This window comes from Bos mutus, chromosome 3 (assembly GCF_027580195.1).
Source record: "Bos mutus isolate GX-2022 chromosome 3, NWIPB_WYAK_1.1, whole genome shotgun sequence".
NCBI classification, from domain to species: domain Eukaryota; kingdom Metazoa; phylum Chordata; class Mammalia; order Artiodactyla; family Bovidae; genus Bos; species Bos mutus.
In genome coordinates, this window is record NC_091619.1 from 80639699 (window position 1) to 80661676 (window position 21978).

At 36.2% G+C, this 21978-nt stretch overlaps 1 protein-coding gene across 3 annotated transcripts in view; it reads right to left on the reverse strand.

Moving 5' to 3' along the window:
- Window positions 1–21978, reverse strand: part of ATG4C (autophagy related 4C cysteine peptidase) — a 97923-nt gene that overhangs the window by 50011 nt on the left and 25934 nt on the right. For 2 of the 3 annotated variants that reach the window (XM_070367915.1, XM_005899847.2), the window contains exon 3: window positions 9447–9530. In XM_070367915.1, coding sequence (XP_070224016.1) covers window positions 9447–9530 — 84 coding nt within the window. Of the gene's footprint in view, window positions 1–6744; window positions 6838–9446; window positions 9531–21978 lie in introns of those variants that run through there. The other variant, XM_070367916.1, reaches the window with a different exon arrangement.

Genomic DNA, 21978 nt, shown 5'->3' on the forward strand with positions numbered 1-21978 from the left:
AATGGAGCTAAATTGTAGCATATAGTTTTAATAATTAAAAGAATACATGCCAAGCCTCTTTTATCAATGAATTTCTCTTAATACTAAACCTTGAAACTAATTATAAATAAAAATTAAAATGCCTGGAAACTGAATATGGCACTATAAATATGTCAAAAGTTTCTACTTTAGGAGACATTTAAATTTGTTTTAAATTGAATACAATAACACATAACTATCACACCTTATCCTGTGGCTTGCCAAACACATAGTTCCTAATTTCCTACCTTGACAAAGTGACTAATTCCTTATCCTTTTAAGATCTAGTCTCCCTCTAATATTTACTCTAATTATTGGAAAACTCCTAGTACTAAATGAACTTTGTGGTCCTGTTCACTTTCTACTATAATACTGTTCCTTCTATTCCACTCTTTGACTGGCTTTCCTTTTTACAGTATTAATTATACCAAGAATATTTTTTTATTTACATCTGCTTTCCATCCAGATTTCAAGTATACCAGAGAGGAAGAAATGTGTTTATCTTCTGGACCTCTGAATGTTCAGTGCCTAACAGAGTTCAGTCCATAGGAGATGCACAATAAACATTTGTCAGGTGAATGTAAGATAAATGGAATCAAAGGAAGGGACGTTTTTTAAATTTTGTTTTGCTTTGCTTTTGTTTCCCATGATGGAACAGATTTCTGAGCAGAGTTTTATGAAGAATGAGAATGCCTAAAAGAACCACTAAAAGAGTGAGAAAGAAAGCTGATAGAGGAAAGAGAAGAGAATCGCTAGCAATATTGAGAGCTCAGTGAAAGTCTGCCTCTCACCAACAAAAAAAGTTGGACAAATAACATAAAATAGACTATTAAAATTGACCAGGCACATGTAAAAGAAAACCAAAAGGAACTACTAGAAATTAAATAATAATAATAACAGAAAATAGAAATTTGGTATAGATTAAATAGAAAACTACACATAGCTCAGAAGATAATCAAGGAACCAGAAAAACTAAAGAAATTACTTAGAACACAGCACAGAGAGGCAAAATAACTAATATCTAAAAACCAAAGAATTTAAGAGACATTAAAAAAAAAACTAATAACAGAAAAGCTTGTCAAAGATGTACAGGAGAACAGGAAAAATGGAGAAAAACTATAATTAAAAGTGACTGAAATTTTCTCAGATTTTAAGAAATATATGAATTCTGAGTAGAATAAAATGAAGCCCACACAAAAGACAAAGAGCTGATCTTAAAAACAACCAGAGAGAAAACATACACACACAAAATGACAGCTTAAAACACTAGAGAGAGAAAATCATGTCCTAAAGTGAGCAAAAATTTATTAAACAGAATCCAAAAACTACTAACCATTTAAGAAAGTAAAAAAGTCAACCAGATTATATTAAAATTATGAACTCTTTAAAATTATGAGCTCCTCAAAAGATAAATGATGAAAAGGTAACTAAGGGAGTAGGAGACAACATTTCCTGTAGATATATTCAAAAATGGATTCATACCCAAAATATATGAAGACAATCTAGAGAGACAATTTAATAGAAGACATGTTTAAATGGAAAAATATCTATGAAAATATGCTCAGTTTCATCTGTTATCAAACAAACGCAAATTAAGATAAAATGTTTCTCTAATAAATATGAAAAATACCAAGTACTGGTGAGCTGAGAGCAAGCAGAATTCTCATACGCATCTAGCAGAAATATAAATTAGCACAACTGGTTTGTAAAATTATCTGGTAGTATATACTGAGACTGAACATATGAATACCCTGTGACTCAGCAATTACATCCCCAGGTATACACACTGTACGAAAATCCATATTCATGTTCATTAAAGCACATGTACAAAAATATTCACAGGAGGGCTCTTACTGATTGCCAAAAACTGAAAACTATCCAAATCTCCACCACAAGTAAAATGGATTAATAAAGTGGCATATTCATACAATGCAATACTCAGAATACAAAAATATCCAGCACCCAAAAAGGTAAATAATACAATGTCTGGCAATCAGTCGAGCATACAAATAGGCAGGAAAACACAAGCCAAAAAGAGAATACTCAATCAAAACTGAACCCAAACTTACAAAAGTGCTAGAATTAGCAAACAAGAACATTAAAAGAATTATTAATATTATAATATTGTGCTGTGCTGTGCTAGGTCATTTCCATCATGTCTAACTTTTTGCAATCCTACAGACTATAGCCCTGCCATGCTGCTCTGTCCATGAGATTCACTATATACAGCCTGCCATGCTGCAAGAGTCTTGGAGTGCGTTGCCATGCCCCCCTCCAGGGGATCTTTCCAGGCAAGGATTGAACTCATGCCTCTTACATCTCCTGCACTGGCAGGCAGTTTCTTTACCACTAGCACCACCTGGAAAACCTCACAACAGTATTACATATGTTCAAAAAGATAAGTAGAAACAAGTCTTTTTACTGGAATTTTAGACATACAAACTACAATGTCCAACATAAAAGATATACTGACTTGGATTTATGACAGCTATTGCTGAGGAAAAGATCAAAAGACTGGTGAACTTGAGAACAAAGCAATAGGAACTATACAAATTAAAACACAGAGAAGAAAAAGAATTCTTTAAAAAAATAAAAGCACATCAGTGAGATGTGGCACAATTTCATTCATGCTAATATATGTCCAACTGGAGATCCAGAAGGAGAGGGAAGAGAGGGGAGGATAGAAAAAAACATCTGAAGACAAAATGGCTGAAAAAATTCAGAACCGGTGAAAGCTATGAGACAACAGTTTCAAGAAATTCACCAAAACCCAAGCAATCATGAAGAAAACAACACCACTTCAACATCATAGTCAAACTATTCCAAACTAGTGATAAAGAAAAAAATCTTAAAAGCAGTCAAGAGTAAAAAAGACATTATGTACAAAGAAAAATAAGGATAACATCAGGTTTCTCACAGTAAACAAAACAAGCAAGAAGATAAATGAATCACAGCACGCCAGGCCTCCCTGTCCATCACCAACTCCCGGAGTCCACTCAGACTCATGTCCATTGAGTCGGTGATACCATCCAGCCATCTCATCCTCTGTCGTCCCCTTCTCCTCCTGCCCCCAATCCCTCCCAGCATCAGAGTCTTTTCCAATGAGTCAACTCTTCGCATGAGGTGGCCAAAGTATTGGAGTTTCAGCTTCAGCATCAGTCCTTCCAATCAACACCCAAGCCTGATCTCCTTTAGGATGGACTGGTTGGATCTCCTTGCAGTCCAAGGGACTCTCAAGAGTCTTCTCCAACACCACACTTCAAAAGCATCAATTCTTCGGTGCTCAGCCTTCTTCACAGTCCAACTTTCACATCCATACATGACCACTGGAAAAACCACAGCCTTGACTAGATGGACCTTTGTTGGCAAAGTAATGTCTCTGCTTTTTAATATGCTGCCTAGGGTGGTCATAACTTTCCTTCCAAGGAATAAGTGTCTTTTAATTTCACGGCCGCAATCACCATCTGCAGTGATTTTGGAGCCCCAAAAAATAAAGTCTGACACTGTTTCCACTGGCATGCTGTGATTCACAGGGTCGCAAAGAGTTGGACACAACTGAGCGACTGAACAGAACTGAACTGAACTGAAGAAGATAAAAGGGCAATATCTTTTTTTTTTATATATCATATAATTTATTTTTTTTCTTTTTTTTTTAATTTTATTTTATTTTTAAACTTTACAAATTGTATTAGTTTTGCCAAATATCAAAATGAATCCGCCACAGGTGTACATGTGTTCCCCATCCTGAACCCTCCTCCTTCCTCCCTCCCCATATCATCCCTCTGGGTCATCCCAGTGCACTAGCCCCAAGCATCCAGTATCGTGCATCGAACCTGGACTGGCAACTCGTTTCATACATGATATTATACATGTTTCAATGCCATTCTCCCAAAACTTCCCACCCTCTCCCTCTGCAACAGAGTCCATAAGACTGTTCTATACATCAGTGTCTCTTTTGCTGTCTCATACACAGGGTTATTGCTAGCATCTTTCTAAATTCCATATATATGCGTTAGTATACTGTATTGGTGTTTTTCTTTCTGCCTTACTTCACTCTGCATAATAGTCAATATCTTTAAAGCCACAGAAAGAAAAAAATCATTAACCCAAAATTCTATACCCAGCAAAAATACCTTTTGAAAATGAAAGCAAGACTCTTTCAGAGATACAAAAGCTGAAAGAATACATCACCAGCACCCCTGCATTGTAAGAAATGTTAAAATAAGTCCTTCAAGCAGAAAAAGAATGAAATTTAGCAGACAGAAATATGGATTCCTACAAAGGAATGAGAAATACCAGAAATAACTACATGAGCAAATATGTAAGTTTTCTTACCACTTAAATCTCTTGAAAGATATTGAATGTTGAAACAAAAACAATAACAATGTATTGTGGCATGTATAAGACACAAAAAAATAAAATACATGGCACTAATAGCATAATAAAGACCAGGAGGAGGGAAGTGCAATACACCACTCCAAGGTTCTTATGCTATATGTAAGTTGATATAATACCACTTGAAGGTAGACAGTGATAAGTTAAAGATGTATACCAAAACCTTAAAGTAATGAGCAAAATAACATAATAAAAAGTTATAGCTAATCAGCCAGCAGAGAGATAAAATAGAAACCAGAAATAGTCAAATATTCTGAAAGAAGGTAGAAAAGAAGAAAAGGGAACAAAGCAGATTTAACAAATAGAAAGTAAACAATGAGATGACAAACTTTACTTTATCAATAACCATATAAAAAGTGAACACAGGCATATCTTGTTTAACTATTCTTCACTTTATTGTGCTTTGCAAATAGTGAATTTTTTATACCTGAAGCTTGGTTGACATCCCTGCATTGTCAGATGATGATTAGCACCTTTTAACCATAAAGTAATCTTTAATTAAGGTATGTAGAAGCAACTGTTAGAACCGGACATGGAACAATGGACTGGTTCAAAATTGGGAAAGGAGCACATCAAGGCTGTATGCTGTCACTCTGCTTACTTAATTTATATGCAGAGTACATCATGCAAAATGCCAAGCTGGATGAAGCTCAAGCTGGAATCAAGATTCTCAGAAGAAATATCAATAATCTCAGATATGTAGATGACACCAAAGGTAGAAAGCAAAGAGGAACTAAAGAGCCTCTTGATGAAACTGAAAGAAGAGAGTGAAAAAGCTGGCTTAGCATTTAAACTCAGCATTTAAAAAAGCAAAGATCATAGTATCTGTTCCCATCACCTCATAGCAAATAGATGGGGGAAAAATGGAAACAGTGACAGATTCTATGTTGTTGGGCTCCAAAATCACTGCATTGGTGATTGCAGCCATGAAATTCAAAAGACACTTGCTCCTTAAGAAAAGCTATGACAAACCTAGACTGTATTAAAAGCAGACACATCACTTTGGCAACAAAGGTCTATATAGTTAAAGTTATGATTTTTCCAGTAGTCATGTACAGATGTGAGAGTTGGACCATAAAGAAGGCTGAGGGCTGATGAATTGATGCTTTCTAACTGTGATGTTGAAGAAGACTCTTGAGAGTCCCTTGGACTGTAAGCGGATCTAACCAGTCAGTTCTAAAGGAAATCAATCCTGAATATCCACTGAAAGGACTGATGCTGAAGCTGAAGTTCCAATACTTTGGCCACCTCATTAGAAAACACCCTGATCTTGGGAAAGATTGAGGGCAGGAGGACAGGGAGTGAAAGAGGATGAGATGGTTGGATGGCATCACTGACTCAATGAATATGAGTTTGAGCAAACTCTGGGAGATAGTAAAGGATACGGAAGCCTGACGTGCTGCAGTCTTTGGAGGCACAAAGAGTTGGACATAACTGAGTAACTAAACAGCAATATTATTTTTTAGATATAACGCTATTGCATGCTTACTACACTATTATACTATGTAAATACAACCTTTATGTGTACTGGGAAACCAAGAAATTTGTGCAACTTATTTTATGGCAATATTTGGTTTATTGCAATGGTCTGGAACGAAACCCACATTATCTCCAAAGTATGCCTATTCTAAACAACTTAATTAAAAGGCAGGGATTATCAGATTGGATAAAAAAGCAAGATTCAACTATTCACTTCCTACAGGAAACAAACTTTAAACATAAAGACAAATAGATTAAATGTTTTAGAATATTTAAAAAGATATACCATATAACCCTAAGCAAAAGAAAGCTTAATGTAAGACAAGTATGCTGCTGCTGCTAGACAAGTATATTTCAGACCAAAAAATATCACCAGGGATAAAGAAGGGTTTTATAATTATAAAGGGGTCAATTCATTAACAGACCAAAACAATTCTAAATGTTTATGCATCCAATAACAGAGCTTCAAAATCAACGAAGCAAAAACTAATACAACTGCAAGGAGAAATAGACAAATCCACAATTACAGTCTGAGATTTCAATATCCCTCTCAACAAGTAGGACAGTGCAAGAATAAAGATTTGAACTCAACCAACTTGACTTAACTGTCCTTTTAGAACATTTCAGTAATAGAATACACATTATTGTCAAGCACACAAAGAACATTTACCATATTTAGAACATTATACCATATTTAGACCATAAAGCAAGTCTCAATAACTTTAAAGAGATTAGAATCATAAAAGTGTTTTCTTTGAACACAATGGAATTAAAAATCAATAACAGAACAAGATCTGGAAAATGTCCAAATTGAGCAATGTACTTCTAAATAATTAATTTCTTCCTACATACCCTTTCTTAGTAAATGGCAAAAAGTCATGTTTCAAAAAATTCCACACTGTGGGATCTTATTTCCATAACATTTAGGCATAATCTTGGCAATATCTGGAATAAGAGAGATCCATGAAAATAGCAGAGATAGCACAAGAACCAAGACCATATCCAAGAAGACCCCTTGATATGTTAATTTCATGCCCTTTCTTCTGTTCTATAAAGAGATCCCTAGGCAAAGCTCCACCCTGGGCTGGCTTCAGCTCAGAAAAAAACTTTTATTATTTTCTAGCCTCTGTGCTACCCTCTCTACTTCTTAAAAACTTTTTTCCCCTTTTTTCCATGTACTTTTTTTTTTTTGTCCATAGGTTAGAATGATTGTCTATAGGCGTTCCTCAGCCACAAAATTAGGAGGGAGAGAGCCTTATCTCCAGTTATTCTTGTTAAATCCTTTGGGTCCCTAAGAAAGAACTTGTATGCTAGAGATAACCACACATACATTTTTTCCTTAATGGTCTCTGGACCCATCGTGTCCTGAACCATCTAAGAGAAAATCTAAAAAAATCCTAGCCAGATTGGGGCATGGTATCTAAGGGGAAATGACGCTTTCTTAAAATAAGATAAAATCCTTAACTGCTTCTCTTAGAGATACCTTAATTTTTTATTAAATTTTGGTATTTGATCAAAATAATACCGATTGGAAGGACCATTTGGATTTACATACCATGAACATTGACTTAACAATGCACAGCATGATATCAAACTCTGGGAAAGAAAAATTGCATAATATAAGTTTGTAGTTCAAGAAAGGTAGCAAGATAAATTTAAACCTTGAAAAAGCAGGTCAGACTTTGCATAAAGTAATATAATCATATTAAGATTATAACCTTACAAGAATCTTTTTTTTTTTTTTTTTTTAAACTACTCCGCGGGGACTTCCCCCCTCGAAGAGCCGGGAGACGTGTCCGCGGGCGTTGCCGCCACTCCCGTAAGGCAGACGGAGCCTCAATGCCCTTCCTTCTCCCCTTTACAAGAATCTTATACTTATTTATCATCATAAATTAATTCATTGTAGATAACTCAGAGGGAGGCAAAATAAAACCATTGTGATTGGAAGACACCATTTTCTAAGCACTTAGATCTGTGAAACAGATTGCCAACACCTTCAAACTGAAAGGGAATCAAAACAACTGAACAAACTATCTACCAGATAAATGTCAATAAATAATGAGAGATGAGTGACTCTGGTTAAAGTAATTTGACTAAAACCCTTAGCAAAATGAAAAAACTATTAGAAAATATTTACATAATAGAAAAAGATCATTAAAAATCAAGAATTTAAGTGGGAATGTGATCTATCAGAACTAGATTGAAAACAACTATTATACACTGATGGCTCTATAAGAAAAAAAAAAGGAAAAAAAATATTTATCTTCTCTGGCTGTGTCCACTCAAGTGGCCTGGGGAAATGTTATCTCCACAATGAAACCTTTTTCTACACGAGAAACCAGAGTTCATTGGGAATGGCTGATTTCATATCTGAGGCTGAAAAGTATAAAGTGGGCATGGCACACCTACTTATAGAAGAAAATAGGAAATTTCCAAAAATTACTTAGCATTTGTTGAAAGATAAGCCAATCTGAAAGAAGTTTCCACTGGCTAACAATTTGAGTACCATAAGAAGATTACTGGTGGAGACTGACCAATGCACAGTATAGAACCTAAAAACCTATGAGTCCTTAATGACATACAAAGAAAGAAAAGATTAGCATTAAAATATTTCAAATGTGATAAACAGAATATTATATTACTATTAAGCCTACTTAAATATACCTTGTAGGCTTGTTGTGAGAATTAAAGACATTTCTCAAAGAGTTTAGCATGATGCTTGACACATAGCAGGCACTCAATAAAGGGTATAAATTATTAAAAGAAAATATACAATAATAACAGAAAGGATGAGTATATGTGAGACTTCAGAAACATCAAATACAGTAAACAGTTTCAGAAATTGGAGCATCCTTACGAACTGGAAAACTTACCATTTTTAGGTTAACTAGAAGGTATACTTTTAATTATTATCATACACTTTTAAATTATCAGACAATTTGATAAAAAATATTAAGATATCAATTCAAATAATATTTATTTAACACTCATACTCTAAGTCCAAAACTATGAGGGAATATAATAAATGGAGTACAATGGTATGAACTCTAATGTCAAGGAATTTACAAGAAACTCAAACCACATGGCAGTATTTTATGTAACATATTTTATGTGTTAGGAATTAGCATAGTTAACCTTCTATCCATATTTTATGTGTTACATAAAATACAGGTTCTTAAAAGATACATGCCAAAACATATGCATACAAAGTAGAATGCAGATTGCCAGGGGCTGAAAGGAAGAGAGGAATGAGGAGTTACTGTTTAATGGGTACCGAATTCAGTGTTACAAGATGAAGAGTTCTATAGATGAATGGTAATGATAATAACACAACATTATGAATGTATTTAATACCACTGAACTGTACACTTAAAAATGGCAAAGATGGCAAACTTTGTGTTATGTGTATTTTACCACTTAAATACATAAAAATAACTGGAAGTGAAAAACAAAAGAAATATGTCAAATGTAGATTAATCTAGAAATAAAATAATGAAAACAAAACAGTGAGTTTCTACAAAGATTTTTAAATGGTTTACAAATTTAGCACTTACCTTCATATTTAAAATGGTAACACTTTCCAAGTAATAATACAGGAGAATTTCTACTAAAATATGTCTTCGTTTTCAACACCCAACCTAAATGAGACAAAGAGAAAGACAGTTTTGCAATTAAGGGATTTCAGACTAAAAGTTTAGCACCGTTTTCTTTTATTTCATTTCAAATCACTAATTCTCAATACAGATGTACATCTTTTATAAGTGGAGCAAAAATATGTTGACAATGAACTGAAAATACAGGGCACTTATATTAAATATTTTAAAATAAAGCTAAGTATTTTAACCACATTCTATCTACTTAACAGAGAAAACAGAAATTTTAGTTTTATTTTCCAATAGATCATAATGTTTTCACAGTATAAAAATTAAAAGTTAAAAATTCTACTCCAGTTTCCTTGACACCAACCATCTTCCAAAAGGCAATAAGTATTATCAATTTATTGTATTTCCTTCCATTTTAGATAACTTAAAAGTTAAAAATATTTGAACATTCCAATTAAGTAATTTAGGGATAAGATCACAGAGTATACTGCTGCTGCTGCCGCTAAGTCACTCCAGTCGTGTCCAACTCTGTGCGACCCCGTAGACGGCAGCCCACCAGGCTCCTCTGTCCTTGGAATTCTTCAGGCGAGAATACTGGAGTGGGTTGCCATTTCCTTCTCCAATGCATAAAAGTGAAATGTGAAAGTGAAATCACTCAGTCGTGTCTGACTCTTAGTAACCCCATGGACTGTAGCCTACCAGGCTCCCCTGTCCATGGGATCTTCCAGGCAAGAGTACTGTGGGTTGCCATTTCCTTCTCCCAGAGTATACTGGTGCTTATGATAAAAGCAGATCTCTGAAGTTTCCTAGGGAAATCTGTTTTAACCCCATCATTTCGGCTTAATAAGGATTTCTGAAAGTGATATACAAAGCTTTCAGACATTTTCATCTCAATTTTCCACCTCCCAAACCAAATCCTCAATCCTCAACTTTTAGCTGCAAACTCTAACTTTCAATTTTCTTCCTACTAAACTGTCTATATCTAAAAGGTACTACCCTTTTGGCTTTTTATGATGCCATTAATATTCTCAATTTCCTAAGAAAAGCACTTGCCCATTACATTCCTGAATATTCCCAAGTATATGAAATTCCTACGTGCTAATGTAGCCTTAAAAAGCAGCTCCTAAAATGTAAGAACATAGAAACAGAATCTGAAACTGGGAATCAAGACTAGGTCTAGTCTTAAGCAGACCAGCATTTATATTTAACAGAGTTGTTACAAATTTTAAATGAGTGACTTTTATGAAAGTGCTTCCTTAAAGACTGTAATACAAATAAGGACAAAGAACAAGTACATTAAAATATGTATTTATAATAAAAATCATACAAGTATCCGAGTTTGGTACTGAAACAGAGAGAATGGAAAGTCAAATACACTGATTAGACTTTGGATTACTCCAAAGTCTAATTTGCAGTACTCCCCCAAATGGCTTCTTTGTCATCAGTCTTTCCCCATGCTAGCATATGCCACTTATCCCTGCCAAATTAATCTCCCTGTGGCTCAGCTTTGATTAGGTAATTCATCTACTCATCTGCTCAAAAACCAACTTCAATGACTCATTAACCTAACAGATTTATAATGAACTTCTCTGTGATACTAAAGACTTTCCTCAATATGATACAAATTACCTTTAGAGCTATCTTTTCCACTAATTTTCATCTATACTCAAAGTGGGCTTTACTATTTGGTTCATATTATTCCATGACAAAACTATCCTCCCCAATATCAGCCCATTTCAATCCATTTAAATCTTCTTCTAATTCAAACATGCAGTTTTTGTTGTTCCCAATTTACGAGTGTTATTAGTACCATGCTAGAATGATTTTAACCCCCAACCCAGTAACAATTCCCCCCTCCCCAAAAGGCAATATTTCCAAAGTAAGTCCTAAGAACTTCATAAACACAACCTTAAAAACAAACAAAAAGCCTTTAAGGAGGACTTCTCCATCCCTACACTTTACCTTCAACCTACACCCTCTTACCAGTCACCAGTCCTTCCAAAAGAAAGAAAAGTGAATCTGAGTCCAAGTCTGAGGCTCTGCAATGATCTACATTTTACATAAGCAGTAAGTTATCGTGCACAAAGAGAGTAGAAGTCGTCTCCTAAGAGTTAGGCCTAGAATTGACATAGCCTCCTTTCTCATTCTATTGGTTGACGTAAGACACAGTCCAGCCCAGATTCAAATGAGAAAAAAAGACAACACAAAACGTGATTCACTGAGGACTGTCTTAGGAGAGTCACCATAAACAAAGTGTTAACCCAAAACCTACAGTCCATTAAGTTAGCAATTTTAAAATCACAAATAAAGCTTTAAAAGATGCAAACAAGTCAAAGAACATAGAAACAGTAGAGATGATAACAATTTTCTGGAGGAACAGAAATCATGAAGGATGATTTAGAAGAAGGATGAATTATTTAATATTTTAAAAAGGAAATCAAGTTTATATACCTCATAAAGTCATGTAAATAAGGGGGGGAGGAAAGCAAAAATTAAACATTGTTTCAAGAAAGTAAGCTCCAGTCTCCTTTAAAATGTAAGTGTTACGCCATTTCTAGTTCTGTCTTCATATCATAATACTGACATTGATAAAAAAATAATTCTAAATTATGTTCAGTGTATCCAGAGAACAGCAAGAATAGGGAGCCAAGGGAGGCTGGACTTGAATACGTTTCAAGACTTATCTAGATATGTGACCTTGAACATGTCAATGTCAGTTTTCTAATTTACAAAAAAAGAAAACCTTAAAAAGATAGGAGATTTAAATCTCAGAAAGATCTCTAACTCAGAAAGATATGAGATTTAATTGATAAGGTACATAAGCTATAATATACTAGTGGGTGCTCAATCAATTTCAGTCCTTCTTCACTACATAATGATCAAGGGATCAATCCAAGAAGAAGACATAACAATTGTAAATATTTATGCACCCAACATAAGAGCACCTCAATACACAAGGCAAACACTGACAAACATAAAAGGGGAAACTACAGTAACACAATAATAGTAGGGGACTTTAACACCTCACTTACACCAATGGACAGATCATCAAAACAGAAAATTAATAAGGAAACACAAGCTTTAAAATGACACATTCAACCAGATGAACCTAACTGACATCTTCAGGACATTCCATCCAAATGCAGAAAAATACACTTTTTTCTCAAGTGCATCTCAAGTGCACTTTCTTCTCAATATGTACTTCTCAAGTGCACATTCTCCAAGACAGACCACATAGTGGGTTACAAATCAAGTCTCAGTAAACTTAAGAAAACTGAAATCAATCATCTTTTCTGACCACAATGCCTAGATAAAAATTACAGAAAAAAAAAAAAAACTTAAAAACACAAACACATGGAGATTAAACAACACATTTCCAAATAATCAACTAGTCACTGAAGAAATAAAAAGGGAAATCAAAAAATTCCTAGAAACAAATGACAATGAAAACACAGTGACTCAAAACCTATGGGATGCAGCAAAAGCAGTTCTAAGAGGGAAATTTATAGCAATACAATCCAATTTCAAGAAACAAGAAAAACACCGAACAGACAACCTAACTTGACACTGGAAAAAGAACAAAAAAACCCCAAAGTTAGTAGAAGGAAAGAAATTATAAAGATTAGAGAAGAAATAAATGAAAAATAAATGCAGAAAACAATAACAAAGATTAATGAAACTAAAAGCTGTTTATTCAAGAAGATAAATAAAATTGACAAATCATTAGCCAAACTTATCCAGAAAAAAAGGGAGAAGAATCAAATTAACAAAATTAGAAATTAAAAAGGAGAGGTTACAACAGACAACACAACAATACATAAGGCTCATAGGAGCCTATTATAAGCAATTTTATGTCAATGAAATGGACAATCTGAAAGAAATGGACAGATTCTTAGACAAGTTCAACCTTCCAAGACTGAACCACAAAGAAATAGAAATTATGAACAAGCCAATCACAAGCACTGAAATCGAAACTGTGATAAAAAATCTGCCGAAAAACAAAAGCCCAGGGCCAGATGGCTTCACAGGTGAATTCTATGAAACATTCAGAAAAGAGTTGATGCCTTCCTCCTCAAACTTCAAAAAAACTGCAGAGAAAGGAACACTTCCAAACTCATTCTACAAGGCTACCATCACCTTGATACCAAAACCAGATAAAGACATCACAAAAAAAGAGAAAATTATAGGCCAATATCACTGATGAACATAGATGCAAAAATCCTCAACATATTCAAACATCATACAACACAACACATTCAAAAGATCATACACCATGATCAAGTCGGGTTTATCCTAGGGATGCAAGGATTCTTCAATATACACAAATCAATCAATATGATACACCATATTAACAAACTGAAAGATAAAAATAATATGATAATCTCAATGTTTGCAGAAAAAGCTTTTGACAAAATTCAGCACAAAATAATTTTGATAAAAATTTTTCAAAAAAATGGGCACAAAAGGAATCTACCTCAACACAATAAAGGCCATATATGATAAATCCAGAGCACACATTAATCTCAATGGTGAAAAACTAAAGGCATTTCACCTACATCAGAAATAAGACAAGGGTGCCCACTCTTGCCAGTATTATTCAACATAGGTTTGGAAATCCTAGCCACAGCAATCAGAAAAGAGAAAGAAATAAAAGTAATCCAGACTGGAAAAGAAGTAAAACTCTCACTGTTTGCAGATAACATGAACTACACACAGAAAACCCTAAAATAGTGTCAGAAAATTGCTAGAGCTAATCAGTGAATTCAGTAAAGTCACAGGAAACAAAATCAATACCCAGAAATCACTTGTTTTTCTATACACTAACAATGAAAAGTCAGAAAGAGAAATTAAGGAAGCAATCCCATTTACTACTGTAACCAAAAGAATAAAATACCTAGGAATAAACCTAACTAAGGAGACAAAAGAGCTGTATACAGAAAAGTATAAGACACTGATGAAAGAAATCTAAGATGACATAAACAATGAAGAGATATTTCATGTTCCTGGGTTCGAAGAATCAATATTGTGAAAATGACTATATTACCAAAAACAATCCCTATCAAATTACTGATGGCATTTCTCACAGAACTAAAACCAAAAAAAAGGCATAATTCATATGGAAATACAAAAGACCCCGAATAGCCAAAGCAATCTTGAGAAATAAGAATGAAGTTCAAGTAATCAACCTTCCTAACTTCAGACTGTACAGCAAAGCTTCAGTCATCAAGACAGTATGGTACTGGCACAAAATAAAAAGAAATATAGACCAATGGAACAAGATAAAAGCCCAGAGATAAACTCTTGCACCTATGGGCACCTTATCTTTGACAAAGAAGGCAAGAATATACAATGGAGAAAAGATAGGGTCTTCAATAAGTGGTGCTGGGAAAACTGGACAGTTACATGTAAAAAAATGAAATTAGAACATTTCCTAATACCATATACAAAGATAAACTCAAAATGGATGAAAGACCTAAATTTAAGACCAGAAACTATAAAACTCTTAGAGGAAAACATAAGCAGAACACTGTATGACACAAATCACAGAAAGGTCCTCTATGACCCACCTCCCTTGAGTAGAATGGAAATTAAAACAAAAATAAACAAGTGGGACCTAATTAAACATAAAAACATTTGCACAGCAAAGGAAGCTATAAACAAGCTGAAAAGCTAATCCTCAGAATGGGAGACAACAATAGCAAATGAAACAACTGACAAAAGATTAATTTCCAAAATATACAAGCAGCTTGTGCAACTCAATACCAGAGAAACAAACAACCCAATCAAAAAGTGGGGAAGAGACCTAAACACACATTTCTACAAAGACATACAGATGGCTAATATGCACATGAAAAAATGCTCAATATCGCTCATTATTAGAGAAATGCAAATCAAAACTACAATGAGGTATCATCTCACACTGTTCAGAATGGCCATCATCAAAAAATCAACAATAAATGCTGGAGAGGGTGTGAAGAAAAGGGAACCCTCTTGCATTGTTGGTAGGAATGTAAATTAATACAGCCACTATGGAGGATAATACGAGACTCCTTAAAAACTAGGACTAAAACTACCATATGACCCAATAATCCTACTATTGGGTATATGCCTGGAGGAAACCAGAACTGAAAAAGACACATGTACCCCATCTCACACGCTAGTAAAGTAATGCTCAAAATTCTTCAAGCCAGGCTTCAGCAATATGTGAACCGTGAAATTCCAAATGTCCAAGCTAGTTTTAGAAAAGGCAGAGGAACCAGAGATCAAATTGCCAACATCCGCTGGATCATCCAAAAAGCAAGAGAGTTCCAGAAAAACATCTATTTCTGCTTTATTGACTATGCCAAAGCCTTTGACTGTGTGGATCACAATAAAACTGTGGAAAATTCTGAAAAAGGTGGGAATACCAGACCACCTGACCTGCCTCTTGAGAAATCTGTATGCAGGTCAGGAAGCAACAGTTAGAACTGGACATGGAACAACAGACTGGTTCCAAATAGGAAAAGGAGTATGTCAAGGCTGTATATTGTCACCCTGCTTATTTAACTTATATGCAGAGTACATCATGAGAAACACTGGGCTGGAAGAAGCACAAGCTGGAATCAAGATTGCCGGGAGAAATATCGATAACCTCAGATATGTAGATGACACCACCCATATGGCAGAAAGTGAAGAGGAACTAAAAAGCCTTTTGATGAAAGTGAAAGAGGAGAGTGAAAAAGTTGGCTTAAAGCTCGACATTCAGAAAACTAAGATCATGGCATCTGGTCCCATCACTTCATGGGAAATAGATAGGGAAACAGTGGAAACAGTGTCAGACTTTATTTTGGGGGGCTCCAAAATCACTGTAGATGGTGACTGCAGCCATGAAATTAAGACGCTTACTCCTTGGAAGGAAAGTTATGACCACCCTAGATAGCATATTAAAAAGCAGAGACATTACTTTGCCAACAAAGGCCCGTCTAGTCAAGGCTATGATTTTCTCAGTGGTCATGTATGGATGTGAGAGTTGGACTGTGAAGAAAGCTGAGCATAGAAGAATTGATGCTTTTGAAGTGTGGTGTTGGAGAAGACTCTTGAGAGTCCCTTGGACTGCAAGGAGATCCAACCAGTCCATTCTAAAGGAGATTAGTCTGGGTGTTCATTGGAAGGACTGACGCTAAAGCTGAAACTCCAGTACTTTGGCCACCTCATGCAAAGAGTTGACTCATTGGAAAAGACTCTGATGCTGGGAGGGACTGGGAGCAGGAGAAGGGGACGACAGAGGATGAGATGGCTGGATGGCATCACCAACTCGATGGACATGAGTTTGAGTGAACTCCAGGAGTTGGTGATGGACAGGGAGGCCTGGCGTGCTGCGATTTGGGGTCGCAAAGAGTCGGACGCAGCTGGGCAACTGAACTGAACTGAACTGAACTGAACCCCATCTACACATGTTCATTGCAGCACTATTTACAATAGCTAGGACATGGAAGCAACCTAGATATCCCCTAACAGAAGCGAAGTAAAGCAAAGTCACTCAGTCATATCTGACTCTTTGTGACCCCGTGGACTGTAGCCTACCAGGCTCCTCCATCTATGGGATTTTCTAGGCAAGAGTACTGGAGTGGGTTGCCATTTCCTTCTCCAGGGGATCTTCCTGACCCAGGGATCAAACCTGGGTCTCCCTCAATACAGGCAGACAGTTTACTGTCTGAGCCACCAGGAAAGCCCTTTCCAACGACAGATGCATGGACAAAGAAGCTATGGTACATATATACAATGGAATATTATTTGGCCAAAAAAAGGAATACATGTGAGTCAGTTCTAATCAGGTGGAAGTCAGAAAGAGAAAAACAAATATCATATATTAACACATATATACAGTATCTAGAAAGATGGTACCAATGAACCTATTAGATCTAGGGCAGCAATGGAGACACAGACATAGAAAACAGCCTAATAGTCACAGCGTGGGAATGAAGAGGGTGGGATGAATGGAGAGAGTAGCATGGAAACACATACACTACCATACATGAAACAGATAGCCAGTGGGAATTTGCTGTATGACTTGGGGAGCTCAAGCAGGTGCTCTGTGACAACCTAGAGGGATGAGATGGGAAGGGAGGTAGGAGAGAGGTTCAAGAAGGAAGGGACACCTATGGCTGATTCATGGTGATGTATGGCAGAAACCAACATAATACAGTAAAGCAACTATCCTTCAATTAAAAGCAAATAAATTCAAAAAAATGTTTTAGTACTTCTTAAACCACACATGGTAAAGAACCCACATGCCAGTGCAGGAGACCTACGAGACACAGGTTCAATCCCTGGGTCAGGAAGATCCCCTGGAGGACAGCATGGCAACCCACTCCAGTATTCTTGCCTGGAGAATCCCACAGACAGAGAAGGCTGGTGGGCTATAGTCCACAGGATCACAGAGTTGGACATGACTGAAGTGACTTAGCATGCACACAAACCACCCACACAATACAAACTCTAAGCCAGGAATACATATTAAACATTTTAGAATAATTTTCATCAATAAAATCAAAGTAAAATACTATTCTATCAGAGAAGGCAATGGCACCCCACTCCAGTACTTTTGCCTGGAAAATCCTATGGACAGAGAAGCCTGGTAGGCTGCAGTCCATGGGGTAGCTAAGAGTCGGACGCCACTGAGCAACTTTACTTTCACTTTTCACTGTCATGCATTGGAGAAGGAAATGGCAACCCACTCCAGTGTTCTTGCCTGGAGAATCCCAGGGACGGGGGAGCCTTGTGGGCTGCCATCTATGAGGTCACACAGAGTTGGACACAACTGAAGCGACTTAGCAGCAAAATACTATTCTATAACTCAAAACTATCTAGAACATGTGACTGCTCAGTCACTAAGTGATGTCCAACTCTTTGAGACCCCATGGACTGTAGCCTGCCAGGGTCCTCTGTCCATGGGATTTCCCAAGCATGAATACTGGGGTGAGTTGCCATGTCCTTCTCCAGAAGGTACCTTCTGGAGGGTACCCTTCTTCAGGGTAACATGTGGTTACCCTGAACATTCTGTTCTTCAGAGATTAGGGATTCTGGCACCCCACTCCAGTACTCTTGCCTGGAAAATCCCATGGATGGAGGAGCCTGGTGGGCTGCAGTCCATGGGGTAGCGAAGAGTTGGACACAACTGAGCGACTTCACTTTCACTTTTCACTTTCATGCATTGGAGAATGAAACGACAACCCACTCCAGTGTTCTTGCTGGAGAATCCCAGGGACGGGGGAGCCTGGTGGGCTGCCGTCTATGGGGTCGCACAGAGTCGGACACGACTGAAGCGACTTAGCAGTAGCAGCAGCAGGATACTGCTAAAATGTGTTAGTACCAGTATGATAATTTCCAGACCTTATAAATGAAATCTTCATCACATAACCTATCCATCAGATTAAATGACTGAAAAGAATGTAAGTCTCTATTTTCAGATGACATGAGCTTACACAGAAAATCCTCTAGAATCCACAAAAACCTATTAGAACTAATAAAGGAGATCAAGTTTACAAGACACTCGATCAAATCACAAAAAAATAAATTGTATTTCTCTATACTAACAATGGCACCCCACTCCAGTACTCTTGCCTGGAAAATCCCATGGACGGAGGAGCCTGGTAGGCTGCAGTCCATGGGGTCGCTAAGAGTCGGACACAACTGAGCGACTTCACTTTCACTTTTCACTTTCATGCACTGGAGGAGGAAATGGCAACCCACTCCAGTGTTCTTGCCTGGAGAATCCCAGGGACGGCAGGGCCTGGTGGGCTGCCATCTATGGGGTCGCACAGAGTCGGACACGACAGAAGCAACTTAGCAGCAGCAGCAGCATACTAACAAAGAATATGAAAAGAAATTAAGAAGACAATTCACTTTAAAATAGCATTGAAGGACTTCTCCAGTGGTCCAGTGGTTATGACTCTGCTTTCCAAAGCAAGGGGCGAGGATTCAATCCCTGTTCAGGGAACTAAGATCCCACATGCTGCAAGGTGTGGCCAAAAATTGGAAAAAAATTAAAAATAAAATAGCATTGAAAAGAATAAAATAGGAATAACTTTAACAAAAGAAGTGTAAGACTTACAGAACACTACAAAATGTCATGGCAAGAAATTAAAAATCTAAATAAGTGTAAAGACATCCCATGTCTATGAATTGGAAAACTTAATATGGAAATATTCTGTTAATATGTCAATACTCTGATCTACAGATTCACTAAAATCTATATAAAAATCCTAGCTGAATTTCTTGCAGAATTGATAAGATGATCAAAAATTCATAGGGAAAATGCATGAGATCCAAAACAGTTAAAACAACCTTGGAAAAGAAGAACAAAATTGAAGGAACCATACATTCCAGTTTCAGATTTCACAAACAGCTAAACTAATCAAGAGAATGTTGTATTGGCATAAGAACAAACATACAGATTAATGGAATAGAATTGAGTGTCCAGAAATAAACTCTTTACATCTATGGTCAACTGATTCTAGATAAGGGTGGCAAGACCATTCAATGGGAAAAGAATATTCTTTTAAACAAATGGTGCTGTGACAACTAGAAAGCCACATACAAAGAATGAAGTGGAACTTCTACCTCACATCACACACAAAAATTAACTCAAAATGGATCAAGGACCTAAATAGAAAAGCTAAAAAGAAAAAATATCTTTAAAAATAGGTGTAAATCTTCATGATCTTGATTTAATCAACATTTCTTAAATACAGCTTCAAAAGCATAAGCAACAAAGAAAAAAATAGGCAAAGTGGACCTCATCAAAATCAAAGTTTTATGCTTCAGAGGACATTATTAAGAAAGTGAAAAGACAACTGAAGAATGAGAAAAAATATCTGCAAATCATATTTTTGCTGAGGGATTTTCATCTAGAATATATAAAGAACACTTAGAATCCAATAATAAAAAGACAACCCAATCTTAAGATGTGTAAAAAATTAAATGGACATATCTTCAAAGAATACATACAAATGGCTAATGAACACATGACAAGACACTTACCTTCATACAGTCATCAGGGAAATGCAAATCAAACTTACAGTGAGATATTTCACACTCGCTAAAGGGGATCTAATTAAAAAGATGGACATTAACAAGTACTGCTGAGGATATGGAGAAATTTAAACCTTCCAACATTGCTGTAGGAATGTATACTGGTCCAAACAGTTTGGTAGTTCCTTAAAAAGTTAAACTTAGAGTTAATATATGATCCAGTAATTTTACTCCTAGGTATATACCCAAGAGAACTGAAACTAAGTTTACACAAAAACTTGTGCACAATATTCACAGCAGTACTATTCATACAGCCAAGAAGTAGAAATAACCCAAATGTCCATCAACTAATGAGTAAAGAAAATGGCATATATCCATACAGTGAAATAGTACTCAACCATATAAGAGAATGAGGTATTGATACATACATGCAACAACATGGATGAACTTTGAAAACACTGTGCTAAGTGAAAGGAGTCAAAAACAAAAGACCACAAGTTACATGATAGCATTTATATGAAAAGTCCAGAATAGGCAAATCTATAGAAACTCCAGTACTTTGGCCACCTCATGCAAAGAGTTGACTCACTGGAAAAAAAACTCTGATGCTGGGAGGAATTGGGGGCAGGAGGAAAAGGGGATGACAGAGGACGATATGGCCGGATGGCATCACCGACTCGATGGACCTGAGTTTGAGTGAACTCTGGGAGATGGTGATGGACGGGAGATGGTGATGAATAGGGAGGCCTGGTATGCTGCGATTCATGGGGTCGCAAAGAGTTGGACACGACTGAGCGACTGAACTGAACTGAACTGATAGAGGCATAAAGTAGCATGGTGGCTGTCAGGCATTGGAGAGAGACGGGGAAGAATAGGGAGTATTCTTATACTGCTAATGGGTACAGGGCAACTTTGAGGTGTGATAAAAATGTTCTGGAGTTAGTCAGGATGGTTGTACATTTCTGTGAATATACTAAAAGGCCACTGAATTATACACTTTGAAAGGGTGAATTTTAGTAGCAAATGATTTATCTCAAATTTTCAAAAAATTAATGCCTATAATCTTCAAAATGCAATGTTAAGCTATTAATGTTAAGTTATTACCAAGTTTTAACTGTCTAAATAGCTAGCTGGCCATGATTTCCAGTGAATCAGGAGCCAACAGCCAACTGTGTTTTACTTGAGTTTGCACTGCCTATGGGTTTTATTAAATTTTTCCATTCCTATTTTATGGATATGAACTTCTTCCTGTTGACAATAATTCTCTGAGTATTTCTCCACCTTTGAAAGATTCTTCATCGACAGTTTGTTTCCAGTCTGAAGTATGCTTCAAAACAACCATATGATCCTTACCAGATTTGTATGCAAACCAAGAATAACTAAGTTATAATTAAGTGTCTGAGTGTGCTCCTAGAAGAAAGTTATGTATCAGAGTATGAACTTTAAATGGTCTGCTTTGTGTGTTCAACAT